The sequence below is a fragment of the Felis catus genome, chromosome X, assembly GCF_018350175.1.
Source record: "Felis catus isolate Fca126 chromosome X, F.catus_Fca126_mat1.0, whole genome shotgun sequence".
In the NCBI taxonomy this organism is placed as follows: Eukaryota; Metazoa; Chordata; class Mammalia; order Carnivora; family Felidae; genus Felis; species Felis catus.
Genome location: NC_058386.1, coordinates 63530755 through 63543200, shown reverse-complemented (window position 1 = coordinate 63543200; position 12446 = coordinate 63530755). Strand labels below are relative to the sequence as shown.

Genomic DNA, 12446 nt, shown 5'->3' with positions numbered 1-12446 from the left:
TTTGCCATAAGTGAAACAAATTTTGTGGTAATACAAGAGAGATTTAAGTTAGCCTAAAGTGCTTTCCACTGTTGAGTAATCCAAAAAGAACATTAAGTCCATAGCTATTCCCTATATCTATATCCTAGAAGGACATACACATTTTCCTGCTGGATATGCCCCCTGCTTCTTTATGAATCCCAACACTTTTCCTTTCAAAAAAAAATAAGAGTCTCTCATTTATAAAAAGTTGTATTTCCAAGCAAAAAGTATCCTAATACTGTATAAAAAACTTGGTAAGGAAATGATATAAGTAGTGACTAGAATTATGACATAGTGAACATTCTTTTAAATCAGTGTTACCAAGGATTTGTGAAACACAACAGTACACTTCATTTGGAAGACTTGCCTAGCTCCAAGAGGTTCTCTCTTGAGTAGCCTCTTTCTCCACCTTCAAAAGAATCATGTTTTTCTTTCTGATTTTTGTCCAAGTGTTTATGGAATCAAGAATCTGGACTAATCTACCATATTTTATCACTTGTAGCCATCTACACATGAAGTATTTGAATCTGGAAAGTATTTTAAGTTTAAAGGTTTGGGTTTGAAGCTTTGCATTATGCTTAAGATATTTGGTTTTAGTATCTAAGTTAAGGTAAATAGCTATGTTCATATCCTTTTTAATAGGATCTAGTTAATTCTTACAGCCTTCTTCCATATAAAGTCTTATTTGACCGTTAACATCATAGATTGGAAATTAACCGAACTTGATCTGAGTCAATCAAATGACGAATGACTTAACTAAACCATTCTTCACACTGTGAAATAGAGCTATCTTCACTTGTTTTCATGAGTGAGGAGTGAACAAATCTCTGCACTCTATATTTCATATATTTTTATTTGTGAAAATCAATGATTATTTTGAAATGTTTCCATAAAACAATATCAGTTAAGTAAACATTTTCGGAGAGAAAAGTTATCTAAAATGGCTTTGCTAAGGACTATTTCATCAGGTTTTGTCATTTAAAATCACTACTTTGACTTAATTTGTTTAATCTTTCACTTTTAGAAACATCACTTACTGTAAAAGTCAATCTTTTTAGACATGGCTGAACATGGACTTGCACCTACTCTTACTGAAATACCTCCTATAGTTCCAGTTATCAATGGGGACTCCATGCAACAGGTAAGGGTAGTTTTGCTTAATTTTTCATTATAACTGGACAATTTTTTCTTGAATCCAGTATTGGCTTTTATTTAGAAAAAGTGTGTCATTTTTATGTTTGGTCATTTAGTTCACAAGTTTCCAGTCTTTTCACCAACATTGATTAATCTTACTTGTAGGCCTTTTAAAATCCTTTTAGAGACATTTAACATTACCTTAGGCCACATATAACCTCTTTTTAGGTTGCTTTAGCTGTTTTTTCAGTCTCCCTTGATCAGCTCAAAACTCCTGGTGTTGAAAGTTTATACTATCCACAGACAGTATCTTCTGAAGAATAGTTTAAAAATATGACTCTAGGGCACCTGGGTGGCTCAGTCGGTTAAGCATCCAACTTCAGCTCAGGTCATGATATCGCGGTTCACAAGTTCGAGCCCCACATCGGGCTCTGTACTGACAGCTCAGAACCTGTAGCCTGCTTTGGTTTCTGTGTCTTCCTCTCTCTCTGCCACTCTCCCCACCCATGGTCTGTGTGTGTCTCTCTCTCAAAATGAATAAATATTTTAAGAAATTTAAAAACATGACTCTAAAGCAGACTAAACTTTTTTCATACTCATTCACAGCTGTGAGTTCAACTTTCTAATATTTAAAAGTAACATTTTGAGCTGTAATGACTTCTACCTACAGGACTGGTTTCAAGAAAGAAAGAGTATGGTTTACATTTGACATTTATTCACTTAAATTTTTTTAATGTTTATTTTTTAAAGAGAGAGACAGAGACAGGGCGTGAGTGGGAGAGGGGCAGAGAGAGAAGGAGACAAGAATCCGAAGCAGGCTACAGGCTCTGAGCTGTCAGCACAGAGCCCGACATAGGGCTCAGAACCATGAACTGCAATATCATGAGCTGAAGTCAGACACTTAACCCACTGAGCCACCCAGGGGCCCCTAACATTTATTCATTTAAAGTAACCTATTCAAGGGGCACGTAGGTGGCTGAGTCAGTTGAGCTTCTGACTCTTGATTTCAGCTCATGTCACAATCCTGAGGTAGTGGGATCAAACCCTGCACTGGGCTCCTCCCTGGGTGTGGTGCCTGCTTGGGACTCTCTCTCTCTCTCCCTCTAAAATAAAATATAAAATAATTTTTAAAATCTATTCAAGAAAAGTCTTATCTACATACACAATGTGAAAAGATCACTTAACTTTTCTTTGGAATTCAAAAAAAGTAAATATTGTACTTCTGGCTTATACATTGGCTTGACATCACCATATCAAAAGGAACTGAGATAAAAATGACCATATTGAAATTAAAAGTCCTATTTTACTAGATGGAGAATTATCATCTGGACACCACTGTTGGAACACAGTATACTACAAATTATTCACAAATGATGACTCATCCCAAGAGATATACAAGATGGCCTTCTTGTCCACAATACTGGATACAACAAGTATGTCTGAATTTTACCATCAGAAAAATTTTGTTTTCTGTTTTTTTTTTTTTGTAGGGTTTTTTACTGGAGAGTGGGTGTTGGTCTTTCCATGTCAATGCACCTATTTTCTATGACTTTATTAAGTTTCATTTGGGTTGGAAAGGACCCATTACTTAGGGATATTGAATTTCTCCTAAGTCCCCATCGATCCAATTGTACTCTTCTTCTTGAGCATTTCAAAACTTCAATAATTAGTGAATCTGAATATTTCTCAAAATGAAAATAATGAACCTCCATACTGTTTTCCAGAGTGGCTGCACCAGTTTGCATTCCCACCAACAGTGGAAGAGAGTTTCACTTTCTCCATATCCTCACCAACACCTGTTTTTTGTGTGTGTTGTTAATTTTAGCCATTCTAACAGGTGTGAGGTGATAACTCATTGCAGTTTTGATTTGTATTTCCCTGATGATGAATGATGTTGAGCATCTTCTCATGTGTCTGTTGGCAATCTAGATGTCTTCTTTGGGAAAATGTCTATTCATGTCTCCTGCCCATTTTTTTAATATAATTTATTGTCAAACTGGCTTACATACAACACCCAGTGCTCATTATAACAAGTGCCCTCCCCAGTGCCCATCACCTGCTTTCCCCTCTCCCCACCCCCATGAACCCTCAGTTTGTTCTCTGTATTTAAGAGTCTCTTTATGGTTTGCCTCCCTCCCTCTCTGTTTGTAACTATTTTTTCCCCTTCCCTTCCCCCATGGTCTTCTGTTAAGTTTCTCAAGATCCACATATGAGTGAAAACATATGATATGTCTTTTCCTGCCAATTTTTAACTGAATTATTTGTTTTTTGAGTGTTGAGTTTTATAAGTTCTTTATACATTTTGGATACTAACCCTTGATCAGATACGTCATTTTCAAATATCTTCTGCCATTCCATAGGTTGTCTTTTAGTTCTGTTGATTGTTTCCTTTGCTGTACAGAAGCTTTTTATCTTCATGAGGCCCCAATAGTTTATTTTTGCTTTTGTTTCCCTTGCCTCAGGAAATATATCAAGTAAGTTGCTGTGTGGCTAATGTCAAAGAGGTTGCTGTCCATATTCTTCTCTAGGATTTTGATGGCTTCATCACATTTAGGTCTTTCATCCATTTTGAATTTATGTGTGTGTACAGTGTAAGAAAGTAGTCCAGTTTCATTCTTTTTCACGTTGCTGTCCAGTTTTCCCAACATCATTTGTTGAAGAGCCATTTTTGCATTGTATATTCTTTCCTGCTTCGCCAAGGATTAATTTACAATATAGATGTAGGTTTCTTTCTGGGCTTTCTATTCTGTTCTATTGATCTATGTGACTGTTTTTGTGCCAGTACCATACTGTCCTGATCACTAGTTTTGTAATAGACCTTGAAGTCTGGAATAGTGATGCCTCCAGCTTTGCTTTTCTTTTTCAATGTTGCTTTGGCTTCTCAGGGTCTTTTCTGGTTTCATACAAATTTAGGATTGTTTGTTCTAGCTCTGTGAAAAATGCTGTTGGTATTTTGATAGGGATTGAATTAAATGTGTAGATTGCTTTGGGTAGTATAGCCATTTACACAAATTTGTTCTTCCAATCCATGAACATGGAATGTTTTTCCATTTCTTTGTGCCATCTTCAGTTTCTTTCATCAGTGTTTTATAGAGTTCAGACCACAAGTCATTTACCTCTTTGGTTAGGCTTATTCCTAGGTATCTTATGGTTTTTTTGTGCAATTGTAATGTGATTGATTCCTTGATTTCTCTTTCTGTTGCTTCATTACTGGTGTATAGAAATGCAACAGATTTCTGTATTTTTATTTTATTTTGTATTGTGTGACTTTACTAAATTTATGTATGAGTTCTAGGAATTTTTTGATGGATTTTTGGGGGGTTTTCTACATAGAAAACCATGTCATCTACATAGATGAATATAATGAATACCATGTCATCTACAAATAGTGAATGTTTGAATTCTTCTTTGCTGATTTGGATGCCTTTTATTTCTTTCTGTTGTCTTATTGCTGTGGCTAGGATTTCCAAGGCTAGGGTTAAAAAAGAATGGTGAGAATGGATATCCCTGTCTTGTTCCTCAAAAAATTAAAAAAAAAAAGAACTACATTATGATCCACGAATTACATTGCTAGGTATTTATCCAAATGATATAAAAATACAAATTTGAAGATATATGTGCATTCCGATGTTTATAGCAGCATTATCTACAATACCCAAATCATGGAAACAGTCCAAATGTCCACTGACTGATGAATGGATAAATAAGGTGTGGTATATCTATACAATGGAATATTATTCAGCTATAAAAAATAATGAAGTTTTTCCATTTGCAATGACATGGACAGAGGTAGAGAGCATTATGCTAAGGTGAAATAAGTCAATTAGAGAAAGACAAATACCATATTATTTCACTCATATGTGGAATTTAAGAAACAAAACAAATGAGCAAAGAAAAAGAGAGAGAGAAACCAAGAAATAGACTCTTAACTGTAGAGAACCAACTAGTGATTAGCACAGGGGAGGGTCCTGGGGAGATGGGTTAAATAGGTGATGAGGATTAAGGAGTACACTCTTGTGATTAGCACTAGGTGTTGTATGCAGGTGTTGAATAACTAAATTGTACAGCTAAAACTAATATTACACTTTATGTTAACTAACTGCAATTTAAATAAAAACTTTTAAGAATTACAATAATGATTTTTCATAGATTAACAGAAAAGTATGTCATCAAAGAATGGTTTATTTCTAGATTATATTGGTGCAAGTTAACCCTGGGGAGACCCTCACCCTCAAGTCTGATGATGGGAATATTCAGAATATCCAAGGTCAGTAAAAGTATAATCAGGTTTGTGTTACTTGAAAGCAAATAGACTACTAGTAATTAGTATCCTTTCCTGTTGGAGCCAGATGGAATGCTCTTAAATTTAATGTGTATTTATTTTTGAGAGATAGAGGCAGAGTGCGAGCAGGGGAGGTGCAGACAGAGGGGGACACAGAATCTGAAGCAGGCTCCAGGCTCTAAGCTGTCAGCACAGACCTCGACGCAGGGCTCAAACTCATGGACCATGAGATCATGACCTGAGCTGAAGTCGGATGCTTAACCAACTGAGCCACCCAGGGACCCTGGAATGCTCTTAAATTTATATAGTCCTCACAGGAGCACAGTATCAATAGAACAAACAGAGCTAGTCTTACTAGAAATCTTCATGTAAGATACTTTTTTAAATTGAAGATTAAATCAAGAATTCCATTTGAAAAATTTCACATTTGGAATATATTGATGGCCACCGATAGTTTTACACTATGCTCTTATTGGAGGTTATTATGAGGCCTTTGGAGAGCTGATTCATTCATACATTCAAATATTTCTTTAGTGCCTATCATGTTCCAGCACTATACTAGATATTGAAAATATAATAATATACAATAAGGGGGTAAATTATTTATATAATGCATATTAATTTGCTATATATGTATAAATATACATATAGAATTGATTCCACAGCAATATGAAATTAATATTTATGTACTATAAGATTTAGTATTATTTCAAATTGTGATGACTGTTTCTGTTCTTATGCCATTATTTTGTATCCTGAAGTGCTTTAGAGTTATGTCTCAAAAAATTTTTTAAACATTCTCATTTAGCAATGGATTCCACATGGCTGCTATATAAAGTTTATTGCAAACTAATATTTATTATTTTCCCCATTATTAAAAATAAATTGCCATTCTATGACTTGAAAGCCACATATATTATATAAGCTAAACATTAATTATAATAATTTCAAATAAAAGAATGATGACTCATGAAAGTTTCCATTCTATGTCTGATTTTTAGTTCCTATGCAATTGTATGTATAAGACGGTAAGAATACCTAGTATAGAAGTAGGGTATCACATGAGTAGTATTGGGTGCTTCTCTATATTACTCTGTTTTCTAAAAACTATTTCACTTTACTATTATCACTGAAAAGCTTAAAATTTAAATTTTATAATGTAACATCACTATATGAAATATATTTTATGGTTCAGAGTAAAACTATTACTCAATATATACATAAGTAAAAGTACAATTATACTGGAAAGCTGATAGTTCATTTTTATTAGCAGTAAAATTTGCCAACATTTTTATAATATAAATTTTACCCAATCCACATTATGTGCTTTATTTTCCATCATTTGGATGAATTTGCATTGATTCATCTACATTCATACCTAGTCTCCTTTACAAGTAAACAACTTGCACTTTCAAAATGGCTGGCTGTTGTTAAAGTTTGCAGCTAGTTTTCACTGTGAAAAGTTAAGTAGACTTTGTTTAAAGTTATTAAAGAGTTTATTAATAATAATTCTCTTTTAGGACCCGCTGATGTACCTCTAATGTCACAAAGTGGCACTTTGCCACCAATATATCTTCCTCCTGGTTACATGTCTCAGGTATACTAGTATGTTTTAATTTAATATTTAGCACTAAGGCATCATTCAACAGTTATTTTTGTGTCACTATATGATAAGAGAACTTCTGGAATACTATTTAGTTGTTCATTTTATTGTTATCATCATTGCTAAAAAGCAATTTCAGTGATGCTTAACCAAATCTCCCTTAGATTGTCTTGTAAATAATTCCTTATTCATCTAACGAATTTATATCTCTTCACATTTATTAATCCTCTATTGCTTTTTGTTTCTGAGATTAACCAATCTTAATTATCTATTACAATTGCTGCAGTAATGGCTTCTGATAGTATGTAGGCCTTAGTCCCTAAAATTAGTATTTTCAGTTTAGTAGTATTTCATTCACAGATGCTAGACAACAAAGGACACTTTCTGTAAATTCCTCAAATATTTACTAAGCACTTAAATAGAAAAGGATGTTTGGCTTCTATAGATATTAACAAGATATTCCATGGCCTCAGAAGTTTATAATTGAGAATGTGTCTGTTTCTTTTTATAAATTTTTTTTCAACGTTTATTTATTTTTGGGACAGAGAGAGACAGAGCATGAACGGGGGAGGGGCAGAGAGAGAGGGAGACACAGAATCGGAAGCAGGCTCCAGGCTCCGAGCCATCAGCCCAGAGCCTGACGTGGGGCTCGAACTCACGGACCGCGAGATCGTGACCTGGCTGAAGTCGGACGCTTAACCGACTGCGCCACCCAGGCGCCCCGAGAATGTGTCTGTTTCTATTGCACAACTGTGGAAATCAAAAACATGCTTAAGTCAATATGGTTTGATTCTAAATGGAATTATCTATTTCAACAATACCTAACAAAAATACAAATGCATATACTTTTTCACCTAGCAATTTCATTTTGAGGAATTTATCCTACAGATTTTTTTTACAAATGTGGAATAATAAGTGTACAAGACTATTCATTACAATATTCTTTATAATCTCAGAAGGTTGGAAACAACTCGTGCTTGTTAATGGAGAACTGTGTATAATGGAGGACATCCATATAATGGAGTACTATGCAGTTGTGCAAAAACGTGAAGTTCTATGTACTGATATAGAAAGATCTTTAGGATATATTGCTAAGTGTAAAAAGCAATGTACAGATGGTAATAGTGCAAATTATGCTACCTTTTATGCCATAAAAATGAGGAAAATAATCTGTATTCTTGCTTGTATACACAAATTCTGGAAGGATTCATAAGAAACTAAGAACAATCATTATCTATTGGGGGAGCAGATAAGGTTTAGGAGGGAATTTATTCATATATAGTTTTTTATACTTTACGGTTTTAAACCATGTCAATATATTATCTATTGTCAAAAAATTACCTTTTTGAAAGCTATGGTTGTGGAGACAAGAAAGAATTATCTTCTGCTTGATATAGTTTCACTTCATTATTACTTTTTGATCCCTTAGGTTTTCTAAATTAAGAGCACAGGATATAAATCTAACGCTTAGTAGAAAAATGCCAACTTTTATTAATTCCAATATGTTTATATGGTTCTGTCTTCCAACTTAGGTGGTGGAAGAAAATGGCATTCGCAAAATTATCATTGTGCCTCAGACAATTGACTATCACACAACCATGCCTGCTCCTATACAACAAGTACCACACTTCATTACACCATCCTCTCCTATATATCCACAAGGTGCTCAACTTATGCATCCCCCAGCTCAAGGGGAGTTTCCACCACCTTACATCCAAGAGCCTATGCCACAGCAGCTGCCACCACCACCGCTACCACCACCAGCAACACTTATATACCACGAGCAACAAGGTAGTATATAATTTTCTTAAACAGGAAATATTTTGAGTTTGTTAAAATTAACAGCTTTGGGAAAGTTTTGGGAATGATTGCATTTATGCATGTATATTAGATTAATAAAAATAAGTACTGGTTTCTATCTTAGATGAAATGCTCATAAACATAATTTTCTATAAATTTTTTGTACTTTGATATAACACGTGATTTATGATATTTATTTTTACTAATTGGGTCAATATAATCATACCAGAAATTTATAAAAGAATGTTTTGATTATTAATTTCATGCAGTGGGAATATAAAAGACACTGAAGGGTCAACATTACAATCATCTTAGAACCTTAAAATTTGGAAGTGGAGACATTCCCTGGGAAAACACTATCTGTATTTGCTCATGTTTTTCTTTCTATACATATCAAAACATTATAGAAACACACACACACATACCTAATATCTGTATTACAGGAAAATAGGGAAAATTTGAAAAGCTAAACATAGCTTATCAGTGTTTTTTTGCTGGTTTGAGGAATATATTAAAAAGATCCTGAGATAGGTAATTATTATAATTATTAAACAGTAGTCCATTGTCTCTTTTAGAAACTTATTCCCATGGAAGAGCAAATTATAACCAGTTTGATGAAAGGGCTGCTAAAATGGAAGAACATATGAAGAAAAATCTGGGAGAATGTAAAGGTGGCGTACACAATAGCTATATGGTTAACAACACCTCTTTGCTTGTGAACAAAACCAATGATTTCTCCAGTATTCCTCCTACTCCAAGCACTTACACTGTGGACTATGCTCCAAGTACCTACACTGTTGACAATACCTTAAGCACCTACACTGTGGAAAATACTACACAAACCTACACTGTTGATAATACATCAAGTGCCTACACTGTAGACAACACTTCAAGCACTTTCACTGTGGACAATGGCCCAAGTATGTACACTGTAAACAATGCTCAGAACATTTACACTGCTGACAATACTCTCAGTACTTACACTGTTGACAACCCTCAAAGCACTAACATTGCTGATAATACTCCTAGCAATTCTTCCACTGACCATGTGCCTAGTACTCCCACTACAGACAGTGCTCTTCCTTCCACAATTGATAGTGTTCCAAACCCTTCCAGCACTAATTATGTCCCCACGCCTTCCACTTCTGACAGCACTCCCAAACCATCACCTATTGACAGCACTCCAAGCCCTTCCATTTCTGGCCATGCTTCTAACACTCCCATCTCTGAAAATGCTCCCAGCACTCCCATCTCTAAAAGTGTTCCCAGCACTCCCATCTCTGAAAGTGCTCCCAGCACTTTGGCCATTGACAGTGATCTCACTGCTTCCAATGCTGCCAGCAATTCCAACACCGTCAGTGCTGATGTAGAGACTAGCCATGGAAAGAAATGGAGTGCTACAAGAAGGAGAGACATCAAGCAGAAACCACGTGGAAAACAAAGCAAAGCATCATCAAATGCTGCAGAAAAAGGCAAGGTCAAGAGTTTGGTTTTGTTGCCAATGAATAAACATCCTAATGTTTAGGAATCTCAGCACATCTTAAATATTTAGGTGCCATTCTCTATTTTCATTTCCTCTTGTCTTCTTTGTATCCCTAAATCTAAATTCTTAATGAAACCACAGTTGAGATTCCTTTTTAAATCATGGAGAAATGACTATCCTCATGCAAAATGTGTCATGTATCTTATATGCACACCACATAATTTTTTTCTAGTTTCCTTCCAGTGAAACATTGCAGATTATTTATAGTTGTAATTAACATTATTTCATTTAAATTGGGAAATCTGTCTTTTGTTGGAGTTTGTTTAATAATATACACTTTACACTGCTCTCTTCTTTTAAAACTTTAATGTAAATTTGCTACTAGGTGTTTAGTAGTTCCCCTGGTGATGATGTATTTGTAGTTGGATAATAGATATCTAACTTCTTTCTCTTGTTTTTGCCAATGTAATATTTTATTTTGGGGTGTTTTCTTTTAGAATGCATAACAGAAGGTGGAAAGTCATGCTGTTTCAGCATTGAGAAACCTATAGTAAGTAACTAAACTGAAAATTTAAGCATTCCTTTTAATTTACCTTTTCACTCTAAAATGTGCAAGTTCACTGATATTTTTCTCTAGTAAAGTGTTAATTTGAAGCCTTGACCTCGTTAAAATTTTATAATCTCCTTTAGCTATACATAAAGATTCAGAATGGCATTATTAAAGATAATATTAATGGCATTGTTTAATCACAGTATTTAAGCACCTAATATGAGGAGAACAATATTCTTAGCATCAAAAAGATGTAAGGGAAGATTATATCATAAGTTACAGATTATATTTTTTAAATGTCCCACTTGAATTTTTGTTATTTATTTTAGGTTTCTGATATTCAAACAAGATCTGCTGTTATTTCATGGAAACTACATGGCTCTAAGAAGTGTAATCACACCAAATCTCCTGTGACATTTGAACTGGCAATATCTAACAGTGGTAAAAATGGAAACTATAAAAATCTATATATGTAAGTCTCTTTCTTTTTAATCATCTCTCATTTCTCATAATTAAATTCAAATATTCTATCTAAATGTATAGACCTCAGTTTATACCTAGACTGAGTTCTAAAGATTTTTTCTGAAAATTTTCCCAAGCTTTAAAAGCAATTTTCTACTAAAATAGTTTTACACGTGGTGGGAGGTTGCCAGGTCAAAATCCATGAAATTCAATGAATTGTAAGCATGTTAGTGCTGAGAAGGACCTTAAATATCAACTGGTCAATTCTCTTCAGTTTACAACTTTCCTATTTAACAAGTTTATAGTCCAGGAAGAAAATGTTCCCTCCAATTCTCCCTTCTGTTTTTTCACTTAGGTCATTTTAGGAAAAAAATTCACTTTATGGTTGGCCTTTGGCGACACAAATGAGGTATTTGCACTGCAATGGGATTTATGACTTAGGCTTTTTTCAAATATTCATTACAGAAGCTAGTTATAAGGTGGAGCTATGACAGTAGCAGTATGAGCTTAGGAATGTGCTCAGAAGATAGAACCAGGACTAGGGAGGATAGAGTGGAGGACACAGCAAAATTATACCCAACCACTCTTAACAAACAGCTTCTCAACTGAATCAGGACATGCAGTCTGAAAAAGAACAAACTGAGAGACACAGTAGAAAGGAAATCACAAGTGAGGAAGAAGGAGAAATTATCTCACCCACCAAACAATTATGCAAGATATGTCAGAGATCTGGAGCTGTCTGTACAGCACTTTAAAAATCATAACACATCTTAAACTTAATTTGCTAAAATTTGTCATCTTTACACAGAGACTCAAAGTGAAAAATTAAGTGTAATTAGTTATAATGAAAAGTTTCACTTCCTTTATAATTAGGTAGAAATTTTAAATTTAAGAATTATAATACACAGTCTTCTACATTGGGTAGAGGGATGGGAAGATGTAAAATGTGATTAAAAGCTATTTATGAAATTAAGTTTTGCATAAGGTTACATGGTGGTCTTTTTCGGTGTTATGTATTTCATAAAAGTCTGTTTTTTATAAAAATATTCTAATCACCCTACAACCTTGAGTGGCCTTTGCTTAGAAGTATAAGTCTTTGCTTAAAAATAAT

At 34.3% G+C, this 12446-nt stretch overlaps 1 protein-coding gene across 1 annotated transcript in view; it reads left to right on the top strand.

The window, feature by feature from the left end:
* Positions 1-357: 357 nt before the first annotated feature.
* The window catches only part of LOC109496548 (fibronectin type III domain containing protein 3C1-like), a 59845-nt gene continuing 47756 nt past the window's right edge, over positions 358-12446 (top strand). The window contains exons 1-9 of the mRNA XM_019824013.3: positions 358-1162; positions 2466-2588; positions 5347-5422; positions 6958-7034; positions 8573-8831; positions 9416-10359; positions 10709-10727; positions 10821-10873; positions 11203-11345. Coding sequence (XP_019679572.2) covers positions 1082-1162; positions 2466-2588; positions 5347-5422; positions 6958-7034; positions 8573-8831; positions 9416-10359; positions 10709-10727; positions 10821-10873; positions 11203-11345 — 1775 coding nt within the window. The 5' untranslated portion in view covers positions 358-1081. The remainder of the gene's footprint in view (positions 1163-2465; positions 2589-5346; positions 5423-6957; positions 7035-8572; positions 8832-9415; positions 10360-10708; positions 10728-10820; positions 10874-11202; positions 11346-12446) is intronic.